The sequence below is a fragment of the Schistocerca piceifrons genome, chromosome 9 (assembly GCF_021461385.2).
Source record: "Schistocerca piceifrons isolate TAMUIC-IGC-003096 chromosome 9, iqSchPice1.1, whole genome shotgun sequence".
NCBI lineage: Eukaryota > Metazoa > Arthropoda > Insecta > Orthoptera > Acrididae > Schistocerca > Schistocerca piceifrons.
Genome location: NC_060146.1, coordinates 210,874,831 through 210,891,385, shown reverse-complemented (window position 1 = coordinate 210,891,385; position 16,555 = coordinate 210,874,831). Strand labels below are relative to the sequence as shown.

Below are 16,555 nucleotides of genomic sequence, written 5' to 3'. Positions count from 1 at the left end.
TCACATTTTTGAATCAAATTTTAGTTTATTATGAATAAAAAGAAAAGGAAGATTAGAGTTTAAAGTTCTGTCGAGATCGAGCCCATCAGAGATGGAGCACGAGCTCGGATCATGGGAGCCTGGGGAAATAAATCTGCCATGTCCATTTAAGGAATCATCCCAGCCTTTGCCTGAAACTTTTAGGGAAATAACAAAAAACCTAAATTAGGATGGCCGGACATGGATCTGAACCGTTGTCATCCCGAATGAGAGTCCCGTGTGCTAACCACTGCACCAAGTCGCTAGGTTATTGTTATTGTGAATATTCACATTTTCATGCACTTAGTAAATAAAAACAAAAAAAAATGTTTCTTTTATTAAAAAGTTGTGATACAACACTCCCAGTTGATAATGAAATGACTGTTGTTATAGGTAATATATGCTACACACTTAGCTCACAATGTTTTTGTGATTACAGGTAATATATGCCACACACAGTTTTTTGTACTTAACAATGCTCTCCAAACTATCAAGACTGTTTTTTTTTATAGTTTGAGAAGTGTGTCATACTGCTGTAGAAAATTGTTGACAGGGCACTAACCTGTGTATGAAAATCACAGAGGGACAAATCATAGGGCCCTCTCATTAGCCTAGAAAACCAGTGGCAGCTTCAGACCAAGTAATATGTCTCGGCTCTTACTGTTTCTACAAGCCATACTTCAATCACCTACAAGTGAATGGTTGCTTTTCCTTTTTATGTTTATTAATCTCAAGTTTCATTTCACATCCAATGAAGATGGCCGAAAAACTCTGAACTAATTATAGCCATCTGCAACATGGAAACCCTCGGTCTCTCCTCTCGGAATTTTGGCTGAATCTGGTATACTGCGCTACAGAACATAGTGCTCTATTGTGTCTAAACAGTGCCCATGCAATGAAAGCCAACAGAGAAGTAAATTGCATCATGTGGATAATATCTGAAAACATAAGGTGTGTACTTCTCCCCACCCCACCCCCACCTCCAAAACTCTCTCTCTCTCTCTCTCTCTCTCTCTCTCTCTCTCTCTCCCCCTCTCCCTCCAAATACAGCAGGACCAGGCTCTCACCAGAGAATGTACTAAAACAGAAAGTAATCATCTGCTCTTAATTCACCAACTGACCAAAAGTGTAGACATGACAGACACTGAGGCACAGCCTGTCTGTCGTTAAATGCCCGGAATCTAAACATTAACAATATTAATAAAATGTGGTATCCAACAATTACCAAAGTGAGTGAGCAGATTAAAACTTCGGAGCAGATTAATACCCCAGGACACATACAAATCTGAACCTGCGAGTGGGCAGGTGTCATCATCCAGTGCAAACTGATGGAGTCCTGAACAGACCTGTATATAGGGCATATATGACTGTGGGTAAGAATCATCTACAGGAAGAACCCCAACATCCTAAAAAACAGTTTTGTGGCTATACACACAGAAGATGTGCAAGGGTTTCCAATTCAAACAAAAGGTGAGAATCACTTTAAGATGCTGAAGAGGTAAGGTTGGCGTTTATTGCTCTCCTACCGTCTGCAGGGAATCTTTTCTCTAAAATAGGCTGTAAGCTCTCTAAACATAAAGTCAACGTTATTTTTCTGCCAGCAACAAAGATAGCCACACTCATTGGCTGTGTAAAAATGACGTGATTCCATGAAAAGCAGGTACGTATCAGATCCTCTATTTGTGTGGTTTGTCGTGTATCAGACCTACTTTATGTGCAGTTAGAGCAAATCAGACGGGACATCGACACTATACTAGCCTGCTAAATCTGCCATGGCTGAGCACTACACACTGGTCAGCCAAGCTACAGTCTACCAGAATGTCCAGATTTTTACATCTGTTTTATCCTTCTGGGATTCAGTTTTGAGGGAAGCTTAAATTTTCTTTTTTTATATAAATGAGTTGGTCAGATATGTCATGTATGAAGACCTATTTTTCATAGGTGACACAAGAAACTTATTATATCCTACAGAGCTGATGGTCATTCACTTAATATATGAATTGCCACACTATATACTAAATAAATAAATAAATAAATAAACACCACCCTGCTTTCCACTATTCTTTTGCCTCAATAAGGACTCACTTGGTTTAAAATGGCTAGTACGGAAGAATAAAAAGACTTATTTGGCAAGTTGAAATTTTGAATTGGTAGAGTAACTGGAAATACATAAGGGATATCATCGTTGAAGCAGAAACAGACTTCAGAGGACAAAAGACAAGGGAAATGTTCCTGAAGGTAAGGTACCTCTGCAAAGGTCACCAGGCCAAGCAGAAATTTGTCAAAGATTCCCACGATAAGATCCTGACGAACGATAGGGACATAGCTGAGAGACGGAAAGAGTACTTTCGACAGCTGCTAAATTGTGATGAACCCGAACTGCAGTTTGATTTCCAGTACCAAATTACACCCGATGCAGTTTATCCCCCACATACCCTGGATGAGATAAAAACCAGAATTAGACACCTTAAACAGAATAAGAGTCCAGGTGAAGATGGAATACAGGCTGAAATGATCATGGCAGGAGGAGAGAAACTTGCAGAAAAAATACACCGACTGATACAGGCAATATGGACCAAAGAAGAACTATCAGGAGAATGGAAAACAGCTCTGATTTGTCCAATACATAAGAAGGGCGACAAACTGAAATGTGACAACTATCGAGGAATTGCCCTGCTTAACATCTGCTATAAGATCCTGTCCAATTGCCTCATACATAGAATTCAGCCAGTGGCAGAATCGGTGATTGGGGAGTACCAGGGAGGTTTCCGGCCAGGACGGTCACATCTTCAGTCTCCGGCAGCTCACTGAGAAACTGGGTGAATATGGTAAAGATTTGCATATTTTATTCGTTGATTTTAAGAAGGACTATGATTGCATACGTCGCAAGAGCCTGCTCAACTGTTTAAGGGAGTTTAGCATAGCAGAGAAACTAATCAATCTGATAAAGATCTGTCTGAACGAAACACGTGCAAAGGTGAAGATGGGAAATCGCGTAACTGAGGAGTTTGAAATTGTGACAGGACTCAGGCAAGGAGATGGGTTGTCCCTATCCTGTTCAACTTGGCCCTCGAGAAGATCGTACGCGAACCCTACCAAGAGAACAAAGGGATTGAAATCGAAGGAAAGAGACTGGCGTACTTAGCCAATGCAGACGACATCTCTTTACTCTCTAGGTCTGAAGAGGAGTTGGAGCAAATGACCAAAGCACTAAAGGAGGCTGCCAGCAAATTTGGGCTAAACATAAACGAAGCCAAGACAGAGTACCTCATCGTCAGACTGCTGATCATCTACAATCACTGCAGGTTGGGCACCAGTCCTACAAGAGAGTGCAAGAATTCAAATACCTAGGGGCACTTTTCACTGAGAACTCGTCATGTGAAGCAGAGATCAACGCTAGAATACAAGCAGGAAATCGATCTTACCACAGCCTAGCACAATTGCTTCGGTCCAGATATCTCTCCAGACAGTTCAAGATTTGATTGTACAAACCCTGATCCAGCCTGTTGTTCTATATGGCTGTGAGGCATGGAGTATCCGGAAACAGGACTTCCATAAGCTCCTTGTTTTTGAGAGAAAAGTGCTTCAGAAGATCTTTGGTCCAGTTCTAGATGCAGATACAGGGGAATGGAGGATCGGATACAACCAAGAGCTTGAGGAACTATACCAGCAGCCCAACATAGCAGGAACTGTCAAAGCCAAACGAATGTAGTGGGCCAGCCATGTGGCCCGGATGGGGGATCACAGATGGCCTCGGAAGCTCCTGGATTTCACACCTACAGGAAAGAGACCGCCAGGGAGACCCAAGAAGCGTTGGAGGGATGGACTCCATGAAGATTTAAACCAAGTGTCAATAGATGTGAACGGATGGCAGATAGCAGCAATGGACAGAATACAGTGGAGGAGGAAACTTGTAGATGCATGCGATCCACTGGGCCTGATCACATAGTAGTGTAGTAGTAGAGTAACTGGAAATATACAGCCTGTTAATGTTTGTTACCTTGGTCCAGCACAAACTCTCAAATTGTCATCCATAATCACCAATGTCAACATCATTTTTAATGATAAACTCTTTGTGTTTAATATATCTAAAAACAAAGGTGATGTGACTTACCAAACGAAAGCGCTGGCATGTTGATAAACACACAAACAAACACAAACATACACACAAAATTCAAGCTTTCGCAACCAACGGTTGCTTCATCAGGAAAGAGGGAAGGAGAAGGAAAGGCAAAAGGATGTGGGTTTTAAGGGAGAGGGTAAGGAGTCATTCCAATCCCGGGAGCGGAAAGACTTACCTTAGGGGGGAAAAAAGGACAGGTATACTCTCGCACACACACACACACATCCATCCGCACATACACAGACACAAGCAGACATTTGTAAAGGCAAAGAGTTTGGGCAGAGATGTCAGTCGAGGCGGAAGTACAGAGGGAAAGATGTTGTTGAATGACAGGTGAGGTATGAGCGGCGGCAACTCGAAATTAGTGGAGGTTGTGGCCTGGTGGGTAACGAGAAGAGAGGATATACTGAAGGGTAAGTTCCCATCTCCGGAGTTCTGACAGGTTGGTGTTAGTGGGAAGTATCCAGATAACTCGGATGGCGAAAGACACTCTTGGTAGAGTGGGGAGGATTTCATGAAGGATGGATCTCATTTCAGGGCAGGATTTGAGGAAGTTGTATCCCTGCTGGAGAGCCACATTGAGTGTGTGATCCAGTCCCAGAAAGTATCCTGTCACAAGTGGGGCACTTTTGTGGTTCTTCTGTGGGAGGTTCTGGGTTTGAGGGGATAAGGAAGTGGCTCTGGTAATTTGCTTCTGTACCAGGTCGGGAGGGTAGTTGCGGGATGCGAAAGCTGTTTTCAGGTTGTTGGTGTAATGGTTCAGGGATTCCGGACTGGAGCAGATTCGTTTGTCACGAAGACCTAGGCTGTAGGGAAGGGACCGTTTGATGTGGAATGGGTGGCAGCTGTCATAATGGAGGTACTGTTGCTTGTTGGTGGGTTTGATGTGGACGGACGTGTGAATCTGGCCATTGGACAGATGGAGGTCAACGTCAAGGAAAGTGGCATGAGATTTGGAGTAGGACCGGGTGAATCTGATGGAACCAAAGGAGTTGAGGTTGGAGAGGAAATTCTGGAGTTCTTCTTCACTGTGAGTCCAGATCATGAAGATGTCATCAATAAATCTGTACCAAACTTTGGGTTGGCAGCTGGGTAACCAAGAAGGCTTCCTCTAAGCGACCCATAAATAGGTTGGCGTACGAGGGGGCCATCCTGGTACCCATGGCTGTTCACTTTAATTGTTGGTATGTCTGGCCTTCGAAAGTGAAGAAGTTGTGAGTCAGGATGAAAGTAATGAGGAAAGAGGTTTTAAGTGGGGTGGCAGGTGATCGGCGTGAAAGGAAGTGCTCCATCGCAGCGAGGTCCTGGACTTGCGGAATATTTGTGTATAAGGAAGTGGCATCAATGGTTACAAGGATGGTTTCCGGGGATAACAGATTGGGTAAGGATTCCAGAAGTTCAAGAAAGTGGTTGGTGTCTTTGATGAAAGATGGGAGACTGCACGTAATGGGTTGAAGGTGCTGATCAACGTAGGCAGAGATACGTTCTATGGGGGCTTGGTAACCAGCTACAAAAGGGCGGCCGGGATGATTGGGTTTGTGAATTTTAGGAAGAAGGTAGAAGGTAGGGGTGCGGGGTGTTGGTGGGGTCAGGAGGTTGGTGGAGTCAGGTGAAAGGTTTTGTAGGGCGCCTAAGGTTCTAAGGATTCCTTGAAGCTTCGCCTAGACATCAGGAATGAAATTACCTTGGCAAACTTTGTATGTAGTGTTGTCTGAAAGCTGACACAGTCCCTCAGCCAAATACTCCCGACGATCAAGTACCACGGTCGTGGAACCCTTGTCCGCCGGAAGAATGACGATGGATCAGTCAGCCTTCAGATCACGGATAGCCTGGGCTTCAGCAGTGGTGATGTTGGGAGTAGGATTAAGGTTTTTTAAGAAGGATTGAGAGGCAAGGCTGGAAGTGACAAATTCCTGGAAGGTTTGGAGAGGGTGATTTTGAGGAAGAGGAGGTGGGTCCCGCTGTGATGGAGGACGGAACTGTTCCAGGCAGGGTTCAATTTGGATAGTGACTTGGGGAGTTGGATCATTAGGGGTAGGATTAGGATCATTTTTCTTCGTGGCAAAGTGATATTTCGAGCAGAGAGTATGAGTGTAGGACAGTAAATCTTTGACGAGGGCTGTTTGGTTGAATCTGGGAGTACGGCTGAAGGTGAGGCCTTTGGATAGGACAGAGGTTTCGGATTGGGAGAGAGGTTTGGAGGAAAGGTTAACTACTAAATTGGGGTGGTTCCAGATTGTATTGATTAGAATTTTGAGGTTTTGGGGGGAATGGAGATTGAGCAGATGGGAGAGACTGGGTCTGTGTGCAATGAGAGGAGGTTGAGGTTTGCTGGAAAGGTTGTGAAGGGTGAGTGAGTTGCCTTTACGGAAGTGGGAATCCAGGAGATTGGCTAGTTTTTTGAGGTGGAGGGTGGCATGCTGTTCTAATTTGCGGTTGGCCTGTAGGAGGATGCTCTGAACAGCCGGTGTGGATGTGGGAGAGGAAAGATTGAAGACTTTTACTAAGGATAGGAGTTGACAGGTGTGTTCATTGGCTGAGTTGATGTGTAGGTGAAGGATTAGGTGGGTGAGGGCAATGGATTACTCAGTTTCGAACTGGTATAGGGACTGATGGAAAGAAGGGTTACAGCCAGAGATGGGAACTTTAAGTGTGAGACCTTTCGGGGTAATGCCAAATGTCAGACAAACCTGAGTAAATAAAATATGGGAGCGTAATCTGGCTAGGACGAAGGCATGTTCCTCTCTTCTCATTACTCACCAGGCCTCAACCTCCGCTAATTTCAAGTTGCCGCCACTCATACCTCACCTGTCATTCAACAACATCTTTGCCTCTGTACTTCCGCCTCGACTGACATCTCTGCCCAAACTCTTTGTCTTTAAATATGTCTGGTTGTGTCTGTATGTGTGGATGGATATGTGCGTGTGTGCGAGTGTATACCTGTCCTTTTTTTCCCCCTAAGGTAAGTCTTTCTGCTCCCGGGATTGGAATGACTCCTTACCCTCTCCCTTAAAACCCACATCCTTTTGTCTTTCCCTCTCCTTCCCTCTTTCCCGATTAAGCAACCGTTGGTTGCGAAAGCTTGAATTTTGTGTGTATGTTTGTGTTTGTCTGTGTGTCTGTCAACATGCCAGTGCTTTCGTTTGGTAAGTCACATCATCTTTGTTTTTAGATATATTTTTCCCATGTGGAATGTTTCCCTCTATTATATTCTTTGTGTTTAATGTAATAAATAATTAAAAATACAGAAAATTACTCTACTGTGGAATTTGGGTTTGGTGGATACTGTCAGTCATGTCATACTTAACTGTGCAATTTTTATCACATAACAGTTAATTCTGGCTGGTTTAATAAACTGCTTTACATATATGCTTCTCCCATTTCACTCCATCCAAATCAAAATCAAATACCTGCACAAGTCTTACCGTTGGAATTTTCTTTGCTGAAAGAATAGCATATCCATTGAGTTCCTTGAAAATGTTGTAAAAAGCAATCTTTCTCGATTTATCAGGAGGCGGAGACGGATACACAGGTGTCACTCGTATGAGATGCATGTACGCTGGTCGATCTGGTTGCGGCTGACAGCTACACAGTAGCTCTGGATACTAAAAATGAATACACAATGTTGTTAAATTCAGTACATTATAAAAATACGACACAATCCAAATACATCATAATGTGCAATATGTCAAGTTAAACATTAACAGACAGAAGCAACCACTGCTGGCCACTTTTTTTTTTTTTATCTTATCAAAAACTTCATACAACCCTTTTTATGTACCTTTACACAGACCAGTAGCATCTGTTTGTATACACCAACAATGTCAATATCTGTTTAAAATAAACATTGGAATTATGAGGAAGTTGCATCAGTCCTGGTTCCAATATCTTGATAATCTGAAGGTGGAAAGGCAAATGTGAAGGAATTCTTTGATTTTAAATATTCAGTGATTTTCAGTTTCTGTCTGGTGTCTACCAGCAACTTGTGCTAGATCATTGAACCAAAAAATGCAATGCATAGTCTGTAAAGAGATTATTAATACTCCTCTAATCGTATGGTTGCAAATTTCACAAGTTCACCCTAAATTCACTCATGTTATTAACTACAAATACTTTTAAGAGAGTGCATGTACTAGCATGTAAGTGTAAAGGCCAAATCACGCTAGACATTAAAGGACTGTCACGTCACATCGATTCGGTCAGCCCAGTATCGAATGATGGAAGTTAGGTTACGGGATACCATCAGTGATACAAAAAGTCAGAGTATAGTATCTGAATTGAGGAACTAACAATGATAAAGTTTAAGAAAGGGGAAAAAATCTCAAAGTTGTCATGGAACATCAGCAATTTGCCACAAAAATAAAACAAAGTTTATAACATGAGTGATCACGGCAAAAATTGGTTAAATTCCAAAGTTAACGGATGACAAAATGGTTTGCCCCCACCAATGTCACTGCCAAAAGTTTCTTCCCAAGAAACGTTGGATCGTGATGTGACATACTGTCCTGCTGACGGCCTGAATGGGTGCCGCAATTTGAAATGCACTGTGGAATTTTTTAATGTGAAGTAAAGGTCAGTGTGAATTAGCCTTAATAATAACAGTCCCTGAAGAAACTTTGGGAAGATATTCGGTTATAACATATTTACTGCACATTTCTGTAGAATAAATACATTGCAAACAAATGGAATGAACTGAGTTAGCCTAAACTCATGGGAACAAAGCTGAAAACTGTTCTCATGACAACAGGAAAATCCTACCATGTGAAATGTACAGCACTAGGGTAATGCTTTTGCTTACATGGTGCTGGATAATGAGGACAAAGCTGTAAACTGTTTGGTTTTGAAGCACGTAGGCTCTCTCCAATTATTGTTTACTTAACTTTCAATCAGTTTCAAAGTCTTTTAAGGTTTCATCGCCGGGCGCTTAGGTGGTCACAGGAAGACGGGACGTGTAAGTTATTTGTAAGTAGTCTCCTTTGGAGGCTGATAGTGTTTTCTGTGGCCTATTAATAAACTGAAGTCTGACACCTGCCTTACATTTGACTGTAACATGAGATTATTCATTTCATATGAAGATAAATAGTTATATATCCGTATTAGTGGACGGATTCTGTTACTTACTGATTATGTCACTGAATACTATTTTTCAGTGTTTTGTTAAGCACACAATTTTACATTTCTGGATGGTTAAAACAAGTTGCCAGTCTTTGTAGCAGTTTGAAATCTTATCAAGAGCTGTGTGGACAGAGAGGATATACTAGTCTCTCTCTCTCTCTCTCTCTCTCTCTCTCTCTCTCTCTCTCTCTCTCACACACACACACACACACACACACACACACATTCTCTATGCACGCACACGACCATTGTCTCTGGGCACCAAGGCCTTAGCACATACTCCCATACTTGTTTGACACTGCTGTACTTCAGCACTTTTACTGGGAAGGGCTTCTACGAAATTCACTATGTAGATACAGTTTTTACTGAAACATCAGCCTTTGTTGGTGAAGCACCAGGAGACTGCAGTCGCATATTTACCTATTCTGTGTGTCTTCACAGTTTAATTATTTACATGTTTTTGTGTACCTGCAAAGTTTAATTCTTAAATTCATTGGGTGTCTTTGTGTGCGAGAGGTGGAGTATCACATTTTAGGAATGACAACATGTACATTCACGCAGTCTATGGCACAGGACTCATTTGTGTTTTAGACGGCCAATAATCTTAGAGCACAGCTATGTCAGCTGCCAGCCTCTGTTCTTGAAGCTGTAGAAGGCTAGCAAGTCATATATTTAACTTTTTCTGTTTGTTTTTGAGGTTTAATTCTCAAGTTACAAGTAACTGCAAGGATAGGGTGTGTGAATATTGGATACGGATGCACGAGCAGGTCGCAGATTTTGAACAGCTAAAGATGTTTATGGTTTCAGTCAACCATCTGCAGGCTGCTGCCTCGGGGCGTGGTGGCAGTACAGAAAGTGGAATGTTGCACGGGACACCTCAGGTGTCACTTGATTCACCCACGGCCACAGCTGTCGAGGCACCTTCCGGCATAACAGATAAGAACAATCCACGCCCACTGCAGGGTGACTGGCGGGTCGTTATACGGTCGCATTGCTTGTGGTGGAGAGTCATGAGGAGGCTGGCCATCTGGCCTTCTCATTCACTCTGTGAGTGGACAAGTGGCTGCTCCTTACCCACTATCAGAGTATGCACACCAGAGGAGAGGTTTACCAGTTATCAGGTGTCCCACTGTTAGGCGTGTTACAGATGCCCTAAGAGAAACAGAGTCCAGGGTCGGAAAGAATTCAAATGTGCACTCTGTGTATCTACCAGGGCGACCTAGGGGGGGTGGGGAAGGGGGGGAGGGAGGGGTGCACAGGGGGAGGGGGGCTCATCCAAGCTGTGGAAGAGGGTCTGCCTGCAGGGTGCCGTAGGCTGCTAGCTATTGCCCAAGTGGGTACCAGTGATGCCTGATGCTTGTGTTCTGAGGACACACTAAGTTCCTAAGGGCGGCTATCGGGAAGAGATGAAGACCTGCTGGCCTCGCTCACAGGTTCCAGGCAGAGCTTGTATTTGCAGCTTCGAGACCAGAGTCAATCTTGATTCTTGGTTTGGATCCGAGTGGCGGGTCTAAAAAAAAAAAAAAAAAGAGGCTCCAATTCTGTCATGATCACAGCTGCAATTTTATGGACCTGCATTATGGGGTGCAGGGTTATAGCATTCCTTACTTTCCCTTGATAGGTCAGGAATGCACTACATGAAGGAAGCACCTACTCGGGTAGCAGAACATGTATAGAAAGGCTGGCGATAGTTTGCGGTCCACTGATGAACCCTTACCAGTCGATAAGCAGAGAGTGAAATCAGGTCATATACAAAGTAAGCTCTTTGAATGTCAGAATTTTGACAGTAAATTGTTGAAGTATACGTAAAAAATTTTCTAAACTTTCTGCCCTCCAGCGAGTTGTCACACTCGAATTATTCTTGGACCCGAGAGCTGGCTGAAACCTGAACTAGAAGGCTTTGAAATATTTAACAATGCACGGAATATGTGTCAAAAAGATAGATTCGATACCACAGCAGGGCATGTGTTCATTGTTGTTCACTGACCGGAATGGTCGCGGGGTTGAAGTGAGGGAAAGCGCGGTGGGACCCGCAGAGTGGCCCACGAACAACAACACAATGGGAGAGGATGGACACAACAAACGGACAGAATGAACAACAACAAGATCGAAACAACGGTGTCACAAGAAAACCTAACAACCACGTCCACTCGTACACAGAACAAGAAAGTAAATAAGCTGTCTAAGGCGAGGCGATGTGTCCAGAGAATGGTTAGACTGACTGGCTGAGCGAGAGGCAGGCGCTTAAGTAATCTATCCGGGGCACCGCTATTGGCCGCTGGAACCACGTGTTCCACTGTGGCGCCCTCACACTAAATGCGGGCCAGGAGGCATGCGCAAGCTTATGGCGCGATGGTGCAGAGACCTCTAGAGGTCTTTGGCGTCCGTGATGTCTGGCGAGGATTCAAATTCCGCGGCTCGCGGTACCAGAGTTGTCAACAAAAATGTTGTTTCTATTGAGGTTCAAAAAATAATGCACAAATGGTGTCAGGCAAAACTTAGAAGAAATTCGTGCATCCATAAGATCTACGGGCACAGCATATTAAAACTTTTAATAATAAATTTCGTTTACTTTACGTCTACGGTCACAAAATTGTTGTTAACAGATTACTGATTTCAGTCTATAATGACCGTCTTCGGATCTGCAGCAAAATATGGGAAAACATAATTACATTAGCAGATTGTCTAGAGCTTAAAACAATAAATAGACCACAATGAAAAGTACTACTGACACATACATGCAATTTGTGCACTTAAATTATGAAGAGACATACCTGTTTTATAAAAACAATGTCCTAATGTACTGCAGCCATAGTGGCGTCATCAAATATTAAACGTAAAATCAGCACCAGTGTTGTCAAATATATATAAATGACAGCATATGTAAGAGTCATCTTGTCAGCAGCACTACTGTTCAAAACAAACTGCTGTACACTAGCCAAAAGATGTTTGTGCTGTAAGTTCACCAGATGTTGCTACTGTAGGCATAGCTATTTGTTTTATAGTTTTTATATTATTCTGTGCACTATGAGAGCTGTTTATTATGTATGTCATCATCTAGAATATTGGCACTTTAGCATATGTCAATATTGTCTGAACTCTTCCTCTTTTTAACAATCTAACTTTTGTCGTGTCCTATTTCATCGCTGTTCATTACTGTAATGCTTCTTATACCTTATAAGCCCATTACAGACTTTACCAATAGTAACGCCCCTTTATTTTATGCTGTTCAATTAATCATTGATGACTTGTGTATGCCTACAGTTGCAACGTCTGGTCTGTTCAAAATGGTTCCAGTAAAGTGGTGAAATACGAGAGCTGTATATTAAAGGGTCACAATATCAAGTTTAGAGCAGGAGAAAGCAATGGTCATTCATGCTGACAAGGGGAACACAGCAGTTCTTATATACAAAGACGACTACATTAAGAAAACGGAAGATTTTTGGCAGAAAACAATATTATAGAAATTCACAAAGACCCAACTGAGAAGTTTCAGTCTAGTTTGCAGCGAAAGACTGATAGTGCCCAGTTCCTTCTTAATGAATATGAAAAGAAATCGCTTAAAATGATGACTGTCAAACTTCCCCAGCTTAAATCTGAAGTTTTGATTAACAAAGATGGAAATCCGGTTTGTCAGATTGTGAACAATACGTCATCACCATGCTATAAATTAATTCTTAACAATAAACTTAAATCGGTTTACATGTTTGATAATTATTTTGGGGTCAAAAACAATTCTGAGATAGCAAATACAATCAAGGATATACATACAGGGTGTTACAAAAAGGTACGGCCAAACTTTCAGGAAACATTCCTCACACACAAAGAAAGAAAATATGTTATGTGGACATGTGTCCGGAAACGCTTACTTTCCATGTTCGAGCCCATTTTATTACTTCTCTTAAAATCACATTAATCATGGAATGGAAACACACAGCAACAGAACAGAACGTACCAGTGTGACTTCAAACACTTTGTTACAGGAAATGTTCAAAATGTCCTCCGTTAGTGAGGATACAAGCATTCACCCTCCGTCGCATGGAATCCCTGATGCGCTGATGCAGCCCTGGAGAATGGCGTATTGTATCACAGCCGTCCACAATATGAGCATGAAGAGCCTCTACATTTGGTACCGGGGTTGCGTAGACAAGAGCTTTCAAATGCCCCCATAAATGAAAGTCAAGAGGGTTGAGGTCAGGAGAGCGTGGAGGCCATGGAATTGGTCCGCCTCTACCAATCCATCGGTCACCAAATCTGTTGTTGAGAAGCGTACGAACACTTCGACTGAAATGTGCGGGAGCTCCATCGTGCATGAACCACATGTTGTGTCGTACTTGTAAAGGCAATGTTCTAGCAGCACAGGTAGAGTATCCCGTATGAAATCATGGCGGTCAATCGAGGAAGTACAGTACATACTGACGAAACTAAAATGAGCTCTAACATGGAAATTAAGCGTTTCCGGACACATGTCTACATAACATCTTTTCTTTATTTGTGTGTGAGGAATGTTTCCTGGAAGTTTGGCCGTGCCTTTTTGTAACACCCTGTATACCGAATAATGCGACATTGGCATCCTTGGATGTAAGAAACCTCTACAGTAACGTGCCAGTAAAAGAGACTATTTACATTATTAGACAATCTCCTATTCCATAATAAGATTAGTACTGCAGAGTGTAGAGAACTAACTGAATTTCTAGAATTTGTGGTAGCTTACAATTTTTTTTTACTTTCAATGACAAAATCAAAATCAAAATTAAAATCAAAATCAAAAGACGGGCTTGGGATGGGTAACAGCCTAGCTGGGACTTTAGCAGATATTTTTGTAAATGATTTAGAATGTAAATTTTTTGCCAAGTTTCGACAGCTAAAAGATAAAATGATTTATTATAAACAGTATGTTGATGACATTTTATTACTAATAGAAGGTGACACCATTGAGGTCAACACATTTGCCCAAGCAATAGGTAGCATGCACCCAAAAATAACTTTTACCACTGAAGTTGAAGAAGAGGGCTCCATTAACTACCTCAACCTTACTATTAAGAAAGTTAACAACAAACATAAGTTTTCGATTTTTAGAAAACCTACTTGTACTAATAGCGTCATCAATGCCAGATCACGCCATCCTTTCTGATACAAAAAGGCTTTCTTCACCTCCATAGTTCACTGGCTCCTTCGCCTACCTTTGGACGAAAGCGAAATATTTAAAGAACTCAGCATTTTAAATGAGATTGCGGTAGCTAACGGATTTTCTGTAAATGACGCCATGAGCCCCTACAGTAGGCTAAAGAAATGTATAACGAAAAGAAGGCACACACACACACACACACACACACAGACACACACACACACACACACACACACACACACACACACACACAGAACCAGTAAAGATAGAACGAAAACCATTCCTATGAAATTTAATGGCAAAATGTCCCTGCAAATAGAAAAATGTTTCAAAAAGTCTGATGTCAGATGTGGCTTTCAGGTAAACAACACCCTAAAACTGTGAATAAACCAGAAACTGAAAGGGAAGTACGACATATTTGATGGCTCTGGAGTATACAGGATTGACTGCAATACCTGTGACTAATAGTATATCGGTCATATGGGCCGCTCTTTCAACCAAAGGTTTAAAGAACACTCACAGCCAAGGAACAAACCTGCTTTGGGACAGCATTTATCTGACACTGGTCAGTCTATAGGGAGCATTGAGAATTGTATGTGCTCTTAATTTGTTAGAGGAGCTTGAAATTTATAAGGCAAAAACGAAAGAACCAACAAAACTGCTTAACTCGCAGAGCGACTTCGTGCCCAATCACTGCTTTGCATTGTTTGACAATGTTTTACTTTAATCACTGAACACCTCTGTTATACAGGGTGTTACAAAAAGGTACGGCCAAACTTTCAGGAAACATTCCTCACACACAAAGAAAGAAAATATGCTATGTGGACATGTGTCCAGAAACGCTTACTTTCCATGTTAGAGCTCATTTTATTACTGCTCTTCAAATCACATTAATCATGGAATGGAAACACACAGCAACAGAACAGAACGTACCAGCGTGACTTCAAACACTTTGTTACAGGAAATGTTCAAAATGTCCTCCAATAGCGAGGATACATGCATCCTCCCTCCGTCGCATGGAATCCCTGATGCGCTGATGCAGCCCTGGAGAATGGCGTATTGTATCACAGCCGTCCACAATACGAGCACGAAGAGTCTCTACATTTGGTACTGGAGATGCGTAGACAAGAGCTTTCAAATGCCCCCATAAATGAAAGTCAAGAGGGTTAAGGTCAGGAGAGCGTGGAGGCCATGGAATTGGTCCGCCTCTACCAATCCATCGGTCACCGAATCTGTTGTTGAGAAGTGTACGAACACTTCGACTGAAATGTGCAGGAGCTCCATCGTGCATGAACCACATGTTGTGTCATAATTGTAAAGGCACATGTTCTAGCAGCACAGGTAGAGTATCCCGCATGAAATCATGATAACATGCTCCATTGAGCATAGGTGGACGAAACAAAAATTAGCTGTAACATGGAAATTAAGCGTTTCCGGACACATGTCCACATAACACCTTTTCTTTATTTGTGTGTGAGGAATGTTTCCTGAAAGTTTGACCGTACCTTTTTGTAACACCCTGTATATAATTTGTTGATAATTCACCTACAATCGAGGGCCTTAGATATTTACTTTTTTTTTGTTGTTGTTGTATGCATAACTCTAGTATTTTCTTGTTCCTTCTCTGCTCATTTAATATACTGCATTAACTAGATAATGTTGTTCACACATTGGTATGGAATTGCATCATTTTTTTTCTTGCAATGAGGTGCCGCATGGTACGTGGGGCCCTCTGGTGGTCAAGTTCCTTTAACCACTTCTCACCTATGCATAATTCTGCCATTAGCGCTAACAGAGGGCGCCGATTCTGTGCGGCAGTATGTTTTCTTTCATTGTGGCTTTTTTTAGCTATTTGTTTTATAGTTTTTATATTATTCTGTGCACTATGAGAGCTTTTTATCACCTATGTCATCACCTAGAATATTAATACTTGAGCATGTCAATTATTGTCTTTTAACCCTTCCGCTTTTTAACAATCTAACTTTTGTCGTGTTCTATTTCATCACTGTTTATAACTGTAATGCTTCTTATATCTTATAAGCCCATTACAGACTTTCCTGATTGTACCCCCCCCCCCTCCCCCCTTTATTTTACACTGTTCAATTAATCATTGAAGGTTTGTATATGACTACAGTAGCCATATCTGGTGAACTTACAACACAGACATCTTG

At 42.1% G+C, this 16,555-nt stretch overlaps 1 protein-coding gene across 2 annotated transcripts in view; it reads right to left on the bottom strand.

The window, feature by feature from the left end:
• LOC124717145 (endoribonuclease Dicer-like) overlaps window positions 1-16,555 on the bottom strand; it is a 309,406-nt gene that overhangs the window by 95,419 nt on the left and 197,432 nt on the right. For both annotated transcript variants that reach the window (XM_047243898.1, XM_047243897.1), the window contains one exon: window positions 7,567-7,746. In XM_047243898.1, the coding sequence (XP_047099854.1) occupies window positions 7,567-7,746 (180 nt within the window). The remainder of the gene's footprint in view (window positions 1-7,566; window positions 7,747-16,555) is intronic.